General features: G+C 39.8%; 1 protein-coding gene across 1 annotated transcript in view; it reads left to right on the plus strand.

Moving 5' to 3' along the window:
* LOC140139255 (uncharacterized) overlaps window positions 1-12,409 on the plus strand; it is a 99,845-nt gene that overhangs the window by 68,686 nt on the left and 18,750 nt on the right. Inside the window, 5 exon segments of the mRNA XM_072161036.1 lie at window positions 5,201-5,935; window positions 7,428-7,460; window positions 8,879-9,473; window positions 9,764-10,450; window positions 11,633-11,645. Coding sequence (XP_072017137.1) covers window positions 5,201-5,935; window positions 7,428-7,460; window positions 8,879-9,473; window positions 9,764-10,450; window positions 11,633-11,645 — 2,063 coding nt within the window.

A 12,409-nucleotide genomic window follows, 5' to 3' on the forward strand; every position in this document is an offset into this window, starting at 1 on the left:
CTGAGGGTTCTTCTGTACAGGTAGCTCTTACTTTTAGCTGTACTTGTCAGCTTTTGGTAAATTTTTTGGTTTCACAATTTTTGAAGGAAAATCTTGCAACATTTTGGGAACTGAGCACTGATTTTTACTGGCAAACAGTGGCTTCGGAACTAAATTTGGGCGTATGCGACAAGACAAGACACCCCTCGACACACAAACACCCCACATGTACTCCTACAAGTCCCAGGCTACCTACAGACACATTCTCATATAGGCCTCATTATGGTGGTACAATGCACAAACACCCCCGCATACACCCCTACAAGCCCCAGGCTACATGATACAGACACATTCTCATAGGCCTCTTATGGTGGTAAATTTCATACTATTTGTAGGCCTTAAAAAGAAGTTGTATTTCAGATTAATGCGGACAACAGTTACTTAAATACGCAGATTTTACCCCCGAAAAATCGTGATAAATTTAGAAATTGTAAATAATTTGAATTTGCACACACACAAAAATGTTTTTGAACAATCAGTCCTGAGTCACATGAGTAGTTTTGAGATTAAACTTGCACACATGTGTGGGTGTAGGAAGTGCCAATCCCAGTAAGAGTACCTCCTTACCCTCATGATGAGTTTCCATTTTTGGGTAGTGGAGTTTACATTAAATACCAATAATATATTTTTACAACATATTGTAGTTCAGCTTCTTCATTGTCGATCTCTACTGTTATAAAATAGCTTGTTTTTGTGAAATTTGCAATTAGGAAGAGCCAAAGATTGAAACTTTTGATAATCATAATAAAAATCTTGTCGCTTTAAAAAGGATCAGTAAATGAGTGAAAACCAGGCTAGAGGAGTAGTTGATGAGCAGTATACAGTGAAGGGGTTAGTCTTTTTCACAGCCTTGTTCAAGTGGATTTATAAGTACGGTATGTAGGAACAAATATGAGATATGTTATGGATGTGGTTGAGTACAATCAAAATTGGTAAAAATCAGTCAGAATAAAACTAATAAAACAAACATGGTACAGTGATGGTCATAGAACATTGTGTGACATACCGTAGAACTGCTAAACGCCCCTCCGTCTTTCTGAAAAATTTAATTAAATAAATGCCCCCAACTCTCATTGAAACAAACATGTTCAATACTATCTTGTGTAAGTAAGCTTACCACGGTCCACACACGATCAGTAATATAATGGCATTGTTATTGGCGAAAATTACATCGTAAACCCGGAAATGAACCGGAAGTCCTTGATCCTAAGTTCATAGTTAGTCATTTCCATGTGATTTTTAAGCATACCAAACGATTTCTTTGGGGGAATTATTTTGTAAAAATGACCTAATAAATGCCCCCTTTTGTAAATTTAACGTCCGGGGCATTTCTTAGAAGATATACAGTAATTGTTCAAATACACACTCAGTTTGTGGCCTTCATTAATTGCAGCTCTAGCTATTACAAAATTGATCAATCTGACTTGATAATTTTCTGCTTGAATTAATCACAAAATGTCACAGAAGTTTTTGACAAAGTCTAGCATGATCTCACAGGCATCCTCCCTCCATCCACCCACGTGCTGTAACACACATCACTGATTCATATTAATGGTGGAGTACCTGGAGTCTTGTTCACATGAGAACAGCATCTCAAGATTAATCTGATTTAGTGTTAATCTTCCTCATATCCAGCTATGTGCTGTCAGTATTATTCATCCGGTGGTGATCATGTGTCATGTTCACATGAGAACAACATCTCAAGATTACGCAGATTTGGTGTTTATCTTCCTCATATCCAGCTATGTGCTGTCAGTATTATTCATCCGGTGGTGATCATGTGTCATGTTCACATGAGAACAACATCTCAAGATTACGCAGATTTGGTGTTTATCTTCCTCATATCCAGCTATGTGCTGTCAGTATTATTCATCCGGTGGTGATCATGTGTCATGTTCACATGAGAACAACATCTCAAGATTACAGATTTGGTGTTTATCTTCCTCATATCCAGCTATGTGCTGTCAGTATTATTCATCCGGTGGTGATCATGTGTCATGTTCACATGAGAACAGCATCTCAAGATTACGCAGATTTAGTGTTAATCTTCCTCATATCCAGCTATGTGCTGTCAGTATTATTCATCCGGTGGTGATCATGTGTCATGTTCACATGAGAACAACATCTCAAGATTACGCAGATTTGGTGTTTATCTTCCTCATATCCAGCTATGTGCTGTCAGTATTATTCATCCGGTGGTGATCATGTGTCATGTTCACATGAGAACAGCATCTCAAGATTACGCAGATTTGGTGTTTATCTTCCTCATATCCAGCTATGTGCTGTCAGTATTATTCATCCGGTGGTGATCATGTGTCATGTTCACATGAGAACAACATCTCAAGATTACGCAGATTTGGTATCTACCTTCCTCCCATGCACCCACATGCTTAATTAAACATGCAGCATTTATCAGGCCCGTATGCATGGCTGCATCCCCCCCAATTTGCAAAAGTATTAAAAAAAGTCCCAGAATATCACAATTTGCAAAAAACATCCTGTGGGGGGGGCCTGGCGCTGATTTATTATAAAGAAATGGTAAAGCACCTGGAGCTATGGCTACATGAGTACAGCGTCTCAAGATTACACTGATTAGAGGGTGTAACACTAGCATTATCGCATATCACAAGTATGGATAAATCTTCAACTCTGGAAGGCTAAGAATCCACTTTGGGCTTTAAATCACACATCTTCATGTTCATAATGCACCTAGTTCAATCTCAAAATTTGCTAAATCTCAAGACAGTGGCATAGTGTGTGGACATAACTTGTGATGAGTAAGATGAAGTGATGCCCTGTAACCTGACATCTTCATCATGTCAAGAGTGCTAAATGATTAAAGTAAAATCAAGACTTCATAATTGAGTGGAGGGAGACTGGTTTCTTGGAATATGCCGTAAGGGAATCTATGTCACTTGTGTATGCACAGGTTAAAAAGGCTGTTTGTGCAGATAGATTTCATACATTTCAACTCTGGACATCTATTTGGCCAATGTTACATTGGATACAAAATCAAACAATTCTTGCGTTTCACAATACGATGCGCCTCCAGCGGTCGCTGGGTCGAGGCCAAAATACGCAGTGCATCATGGGAAAATGAGTCGACATCCAAAGCCCGCGTAATACGAAGACAATACAGGAACATGCATCATTGTGCCGGTTTAAATATCATTATAATGATGTTACATGCGAATGCACACTAAAACAACAATTTACAACTATAGTAGATCGATGTTCTATCTATTGATCACAGGGAATCCTTCGTGGAGCTGTTTTCAACATATTTATTATCACACTCGCGTGAAAATTCAATAGCAGCTAGAACGGCGATGTCGACTCTGGAGTCGAAAATTTGACTGCCAAAAGCAACCTCTGGCGGCGCATCGTATTGTGAAACGCGAGAATTGAGACTATTTTGCGACTTATCTTGGTGGTAATAATAAAGTGCATGGTACTGTTTGTATTGGAGGTAAATGCATTTTTGACAATGGCATGTGCCTTTCTGAGAGGGTTCTACTCCCACAAATAAGCACAAAATTGCCTCTGATATTAAGCTCAGACCCCCCCCCCCCACAAGGATGTTTGCCTTTGTATTTCAAATGTTCAACCCTCTCCTCCCAATAAGACTGCACCAAGGTACAGGTAGCTGGGAAATGTCTTGCATAATTTATATGAGTGTCACCTAGAAGTTGTGACAATTATTTTAAAACTTCAAGGGTTTAGGGCAAGAAGGCCCTATCTGCAATAGCTGCCAGGTGTCATATTGTCTATGTGTACCATATAGGATGTAGATATTGTCAATGTCTATGGGCCAGCTATTGCAGATAATGCCATCTGGCCCTAAACCCTCGATGACCTCCAAATCTCCTACTAAATAATACAAGTGAAGATTTCTATATCCCACAACACACTGACCTGAAACATCACATGATCATTAGGGAATATTGCTATCACTGTAAACTAAAAAGGTCCTAACAAGGAAAAATCAACCTAAGATTAACTCACTACTACAATGGGGAATTATCTCTTCACTCCTTTGTGCCTCAGTTCAACTTAGGTGAAATTAGGGCACTAAAGAATTGAAGTTAGAAAACTTTTTAGGACACCCACTTCAATATAATAATGAAACCACTTCACTCCCAGGAAACCCACTTGAAGTGAAGCTACTGTCCTAAAAGTCAAATTACCTTTGTTAAGTGAAGTGGTGTCCTAAGAAGTGCCCTAAATTCAATTCTTTAGTGCCCTAACTTCACCTAATTTGAATTGAGGCACAAAGGAGTGAAGAGATAATTCCCCATTGTAGTAGTGAGTTAATCTTAGGTTGATTTTTCCTTGTTAGGACGTTTTTAGTTTACAGTGTATCTTGTCATATCTTGGTGCCTACAAGCCTGATGTGTGTATTGGCAAGTCTTTATATATTGGCAATAGTGCCAAAAAGTTATTGGTTCAAGAACACCCATAATGTAAAAGCCATGAGCAGAGGATGCTATTTGAAGACCTCTGTAAGTAACTTGGAGAATAAAATGATAGTGTTTTAAAAGGGGAGATCATAGTGGTAATTTGTAAGATCAAAAGTGAATCAATTGTTGATGAAAAGATTTGATAACAAACCCAGAATTGGTTGGTGTCTGACAGGAAGTGTTGTCTGTTCTTTTGTAGTACCTTGAATGTCATTATTTGCATTGAGTCTGTGTGTGTGAAGTGTTGAAGCAATGTCTACATGAGCAGGTTTGGTTGGTCGAATTGTGTGTGTGGAGGGCTGGGGTGTGTGGGTTTTCTTTGCTTTGGCATTCAATTGAGCGTGTGAACTTCGGAACATCATTTATCAATAATGAAATGTCTTTAAAATAACTGAAAATTTTCATTAATGAACAGTTTCATTCCTAATTGTTTGCATTTTTGATACCACATGAGTGTAAAGTTGGTGCTAAACATACATGTACATTGTTCATGTAATAACAGTGAAGCATGGTCACACTGGATTGAGCTGCTTGCTTTGATAGATGGTGTACAATGGAGGCAAGAATTTGGACCTTATCTGCTCCAATTTTGTATTTTGATTTCGCAGAGTTTCAGGGATTACTATTTATATGAGTAATGCTCATATTCTTAGCACACTGTTAACTTTTTCATTTTTTTTTTTTTCATTTCTTTCAAATAGAACCGGTCATATGTTGACGCATCGAAGCAAGAAGCCTTATGAATGCTCAGTGGACAACTGCGGCAAGTCGTACTGCGACATCCGATCCTTGAGACGCCACTTTGAGTCCCAGCACCCTGGGCTGACCATGGAGGATCACATGAACTACACAGGTGACGAGAAAGATCCCGAACTAATGGCAGCTGAAGCCGCAGCGCAAGCCTCTCATCAGAATCAGCAGGTGTTAGCACGGCGGTGGCAAACTCAAGTCAGTACATGATGACGAATATGTCTGCTGGTGGTACCAACACCGAACTATGAACCAGATGTTACAATCCCCGCCACATCAAAGTCCAAGTCCGGAAAGCTCATCCAGCTCCAGTGCCGCTCTTCAATTCCTGGCGCAAGCCGCTCAACGAAAGCACAAGGGAACATGTCGCTGCAACCTTCACCACCACCTCACAGTCAGTCACCGATATCCAACCCAAGCGGTCATGGGAATTCTCAGATACCAGTGCCTCAGGACGTGCCGGCTTTGTTCCGGATCGACGACTACTCCAGTCAGAACTTTCCGGGTCTCACAGGGACGACGACGATGACATCACAGAGTGTACCCACGAGTGCATCGCCACCAGTGTTTAAGTTCCAACAGAATAGTTTGAGCAATCCCCTGCTGAGACCGATGTTGTCGCCGAGAGATGCGATGTTGGGAAATACTGAGCCTAGTAGAGGGAAAGGGCATCACAAAGGCCCAAGGTAAGCGTGCAAATCTTCCATTTCTAATCGTCAGCAGACATTGAACCTCTCCATCTTTTCAGTATTCATGAGTCTATTGCAGAGAAATGTATAATGGGCTATTCCAATTGAAATCCATCCACCCCTATGGAGGACATAACATTAATCTCCCACACAGGGTGTGAACAGGTGACTCCACCCATTCAGTAGGTGTATCGATTTCAACTGGAATAGCCCAATAGAGAGAAAAGCAGATAGGCGAGATCTGCTTGTTCTCTGTTGACAAGGGGCAGTCTTTGGTGAACGGCTCTTTTCAGAGCCATCAGTAGGCAAGGGGCGGCTTACATGTCTCATTCTTAGGTACTTTGTCCTGAAAAAGTCAGAACTGACGAAAGCTTGACAGTTCTAACCTTGTCCGATGGCGAACCCGCTAAAAACCCACTAATTGTTATGAATTCCCGTCGTAAAAGCCTATCCCACAATTTAGAAAAGAGGCTTCAATACTAGAAAGTGCTTAATCGAGAGATTAGAGATTACTAGGAAGCGCTTATGATGGGAGTAGGCTTGCTTTAGATAATGCCATTAGCGTTTATCATGATACATTTTCATTATCAATATCCTAGTTGGAAGTAGAGATTTGAAAATAAATTGAATAGATAAAAAATCCGATAGAAAGGACCATTGTCTTTCAAAACTGCCAGTTAATCTCCTCTGACATGTCTTTCAAGAACTACTTATATTAGGCCCCAAAAAAAAATTGTTTGTTTGTCCACATCCGACCGACCGTGTACCCTGGTCCCGACCGTGTCTTTTTTTTTTTTTTTTTTTTTTTTTGAATTTTTTTTTTTTTGATTTTTGATTTTTTTTTTTGGCATCGATGGGACATCGTATAAAGCAGTGGTTAGTACAAATTTAAAGAAAGAAAATGAACAGTATAACATGCAGAACCATCTCAAGAGTTAAACCAGTGAAGTGCTGTGTGTTTTGACTTATTTACCAGTCTTCAAATTGTCAGTTTCAAGTGCAATGTCTGTAAAAAAAATAAAAAAATCCGACCTACCGACCCAACTATTTCATAAGCCTCTATGGACAAACAAACAAAATTTTTTTTTGGCCTTATAGGCATACCTTTACTATTGGTTTATCAAATGGACCAAGGAGCGCTACACAAATATTCCTCATGTGCTCAAGGGAGCTGTTTTAGATTTAGTCTAGCTCATATTAAAGGATGATTGCATGATGGTTAAAGATCCTAGTTCTAACGGGGTTAAATCACTTTGAGTGCATTTCGAGATAATGGCAAAGAAAGTTTTTATGGCCATGGTTTTGTCCTTGCAGTTTCAATGCTCTACCACATAATTTCACTATCAGTTGAAACTTGCACAAAGGGTGTAGATAACCCCTTATAGCAAAAACTAACACTTAGGTCCATTTTCATGATTTTGTGACATAACCCCTTTTAAGAACTAGCATCTTCATTTATGCACATAAAATATATCTTTTTAAAATCTAGATCGATGCACAGAAGAAGTTCTTATGACACAGTGTAAGTGTTTCAAATGTTATTCTGGTGCAATTGCAAAATCTAGTCCGCCCCTAAATTGGGTTATATTTGGGTGGGCTATATTCTGCTTTTGCACCCAGTTTCAATATGAACAGAGCAAGATTTTTCTTTTTTGGCCAAGGTGGATTGATATTGATTGAAATGTCTGTGAAATTCAGCAAATGTTCAAGATATGTTTGCAAAAATTGTGGAAATTTTCATGGCCCCATATTGGGCTTATGTTATTGGACAGACCGCCAACAAGGCACCATCTGGGTGGAAACAAAACCATTAATCCACTGTGCAGCTTAAATGCAATAACCGATCAACTTCATTATTATGTTTTCAGGGTTATTAGGAGTTAAGAAAGCCTAATAATGATAATATTGGATGGCTTATTTAGCATGATACCATAACATTAAATCATATAAATATCGAACTCGCCGTTGGCTTGTCCGATATTTTTATGACTCATCCGATATGTTATGGTATCATGCTCAGCCATCCAATATTATATCAAACTTTGTATGGTGATAGGATATGGTGGCCTCATGAGCTGTATATTTTTTGTGTCATTTTATATGCATATTTATGAATATTAATGGCTTCTTCCCATATTTTTGCCTCAACTTACATTAATCCACTCTGCAGCTTAAACCCAATGGTGATATTATATGGTGGTCTCATGTGCTGTATAGTTTTGTGTCATGTTATTTGCATATTTATGAACATTAATGACCTTATTTGCATAATTTGCCTGATATTCAATTAATCCACTCTGCTGCTTAATCTGGTGACAGGGTGTGGTGGTGTCATGTGCTGTATAGTTTTTGTGTCAGGCTTTTTTTGCATATTTTACTTAAACTGCTATTGCTCCATTCTGAAACATGCTTGTGCTATGCTATTTGCACATTTATGAATATTAATGACTTCAGTTACATATTCTTTGTATTGACAAACCTTGGGGCCACCTTAATTACAAATTGTGTAATTCAATTTTTCATATTTTTGATAGCTTTCTGTGATTATCCTGGAGTCATTAAGGCTCTTCCAGAAAACAAAAAAAAACAAATCCTGGTCACCTTAAAGCAGAAAATAGTATGTCTCATAACAAGGGATTAATACAGAATGTTAATTTCCCAGTTTATTCCCGGATTTAAATTTTAGTCTAAACTATCATTAGTTCCGAAACTTTAAACTTATTTTCTTGTACACAAAATGAGTTGTTTTCTGCCAGCTTTGAGTATGTAGCTCGACAATTCTTTAAACTAATCATTTTGAAATCAAATGTTCACTGATTTTTGTGACAAAAATTGGAAAACAAAATTTGAGAAAGCACAAAATTCACAGGGTGCTACAGCTACTAAACAATATGCCATTTCTGAAGAAGCTAACCTATCTTTGTGATTTTTGCCTTGCAGTCACGATGGCAAAGAGAAGGAACGGACGCCGGTGGAGTGCTCTGTGTGCAAGAGAACGTTCAAGAGTATGCCTGCTTTAAATGGACATATGAGACTACATGGTGGATATAACAATACTAGGTCAGACTTAGAACACCATAGAGAACGATCTTCATCAAAACAAAATCAGCAGCAGCAACAACAACAGCAGCACCAACACCAGCAGGAGCAACAGCAGCAGCAACAACAGCAGCAACAACAACAACAACATCAGCAGCAACAACAACAACAACAACAACAGCAGTTACTAAGTAACTCCAGACATCCGACACAACCGTCATCAATGTCGCCGATCCAAAATTCTAATTTGAATCAGGTACCGCAACACCCCCTCCCATTAACCTTACCACGTGGTGGTGGCGGTTTACCGATATCCACTGTTGCGGCAGGGACAACATCTCAAGGACCCAGGATGACAGGATTTAATGACATGCCTCCTGTGTCTTTATCAATTCCTTCAGTACCTCTCTCAAGTTTACCCCCTACTTCACAAATGTTGTACACCTCAACCCCACAGAGACCCATAGTAAAGCAGGAACCTCTTACGCAGCTGCCGGTGCGCCGCTTTGACTAATTTCCAGGGTTACATGTTCCTCCACCGTCACAGACAGCACAGCCTCAAATGCTGATACCACAGTCACAGTACATGCATTCAGTGTATCAGCAACCTCCGATGGCACCACAACCCATGTTTATAAGTCAAATCGCAAACCGTGTACAGACAGGGACGCCCCCAAGACCGCCTCAAAGCGGTAGCCCAATGTCACTGCCAAGATTGATGCCTTCTATAGAAACTCAAGGCGCAACTGCGCTAATGCAGCAGGGCCGGCAAGGACGGATTGGTAGCCGCTTGGGCAACAGGTCTTTGAAAGAGACCAGAGCCCGCCAAAATTAGAAGCGATAAAACCCCAGAATGATTTTTTTTTTTTTTTGTATAATCAAATTCAACCGAGAATATTCATTGAACACAGCCATGTAATGGACGGCCGGGTTGACAACTTTCAAAGGAATCCAGACTTTATGGAGAGGATACCATCAAAACTTGAACAAGCGCTCATGATGAGTAATGTAAAAACAGAAAATCGAAATGGAGGTGGTGGAACTGATAGTGGTGTCTTCCGGAACCCACCCCCTGTGAACCCTAGCCCGACCAAGAAAAAACCCAGACCAACCCCTTTGCATATACCTTCCTGTGTGAGCACAGGCACGCCCGGCGGTATAATCCCAGGGACGTATCAGAGTCAGATGAGGTCGCCGCGGGAGATGGGCGGGTTTTATCCGCACGCGCACCGAACCGGGACCACACCACCGCCGTACACACCTCCGCCTATGTTGAGTCCCATTCGGAGTGGTTCTGGATTGTATTTCAACGTTGGTGCTGCGTTATCATCAGGTGGAATCACGCCAAAGAGCCACCCGCCACTGACGCCTGGGTTAATATCAATGCACAGGAGAATAAGTGCGGAGGTGAGTAAGGAACAACATTGGGCTACTCCTATTGAAATCCATACACCCCATATGCAAAATGTGACCGTAGTCTCCCACAGAGGGGGTGTAGTTTTCAAATGGAATCAAGTGTAAACTTCATTTGAAATTCACACTCTTGTGTGTATGGATTTCAACTGGAATAGCCCAAATCAAAGATATAGGCCTAATGGCAAAATTCACTTTAAATTCAGTGTAAAGTGTGCTGAGGCTTGTGGATTAATGTCCAGGCGTTGTGCCTGTGCGTAGTGTACTATAAATCACTGCACCTTTTTTATCAAATGAGCTGAGATTAATGTTTTCCAAGTCTAGCTCAAGCAGACACTATTTTCAAGTCGCCTAATTGGGCTACCAAAATGTGGGTGTGGCAACCCTGGCAGTTAATCAATAAATTAGGTCAGATTTGGTGGTTTTGTTTTAAACCCGGGGGCACATCAAAAATTTTGGTGGGTATGCTCCCCGAATTTTGAGGTGGTGGGTCTTTGGGAGCTGATGGCGTACGGTATTGGGGGTCTTTCGAGCTGCGAACCGGCTGTGAACAAGTAAAATGGGGTCTTTTGGAGCTGCGAAAAGTCAAAATCAAGGGTCTTTCTTGGCTTTTTGGTTGAAAATCGCCTGAAAAAACAAGAAATATGAGGAATGAGCAATTTTTGGGTCTTTTAGAGCTGAAATTATCAAAATAAAGAGCTATCAAGGGTCTTTCGGAGCTTTATTTTGGTCAAATATAGGGGGTCTTTCGGAGCTGCGAAATCCAAAAAGGGGGGTCTTTCCGGGGAGCATACCAGTATGGTCATTTGTGTTGAGTGCCCCCGGTTTTAAAATTAGGCAACTGAGTTGCAGGCTATTGTCACAGTTTACCTGGTGACCAGCACATGACCTTTGCAGGAATGAAGGCCACTAAATTGGGCTAGGTTTGTTTAGGTTGGCTTACATAGCCAGCACTGAAGTAAATATAACATCCAAATTTGCTTTGAATACAATAGCCAGATCCAGATTATGCAAATTGTTATCCAGGTATTTCCCAAAACAATTCTCACACATTCCAAGGATTTCAGACCAAGGTTTGTCTACATTGTGTGAAATTCTTTCTCAAAATATTTCAAACAAAGGTCAATATGCAAGGTTGAATCATTGTGTATTGTTATTAAGAATTTACTGATTTTGCTGTTACTTCCTTTATGTCATATTTGAAACAGAAGAATTGTCATTATATTAATCTTATTGATTCAGTTGAAAGCACCTGGTAAGTTCTTATATAAATGATATTGATAGAATATGGTTAAATCATTTGGTAGGAGCAACAGTAACAAACCTCAGTACACTCCAAAGTTGACTTATAGCATTGGTACATTTTCATATTTTGTCACGTTATACTTCAAAGCTTGACACATACTCAATGAGCAGAAGTAACATTGGGCCATTCCATTTGAAATTCACACTCCCACTGTTGAAGATTAGCGCATGTCTTCCACAGAGGGAGCATGGATTTCAAACAAAAGATAATTGGGCAGTTTCCATTTGAAATACACCAGTTGCGGAAGATAAAGTAACAGCAATATACAAGGGGAGTAGCATGGGTGTCAAATTAATTAACCTTACCCAATTCCATTTGAAAAACATACTTCTTCTGTAGAAGACCTCTCTGAAATCTCCCACAAGGGGAGTATGGATTTCAGATGGATTAGCCCATTTGTATGCTTCCCCATGTCTATAATTGTAGGTATTATTAACAAATTAGCTGTCAAATTACTAAATGATTTTACCTGGGACAAATTATACATCCCCATTTAATATCCAAATTATTGTAGCAGGTTGCATACAGAGCAATTTTGTTGTCACCAGATTCCCAGGGTTGTCAGACGAGGTCAGTGGGTGGCAAAGATAACAGTGTCAATGGATGTATCTTTAATGCACTGTCCCATTGTGATACATTCTTAATAGTAAATCTAATAGTTCAGATTGTATCTTTTATCTAGACATTTTATGAAAGGAAGATGTAACTCCCAG

Source organism: Amphiura filiformis, chromosome 18, assembly GCF_039555335.1.
Source record: "Amphiura filiformis chromosome 18, Afil_fr2py, whole genome shotgun sequence".
Lineage (NCBI taxonomy): Eukaryota > Metazoa > Echinodermata > Ophiuroidea > Amphilepidida > Amphiuridae > Amphiura > Amphiura filiformis.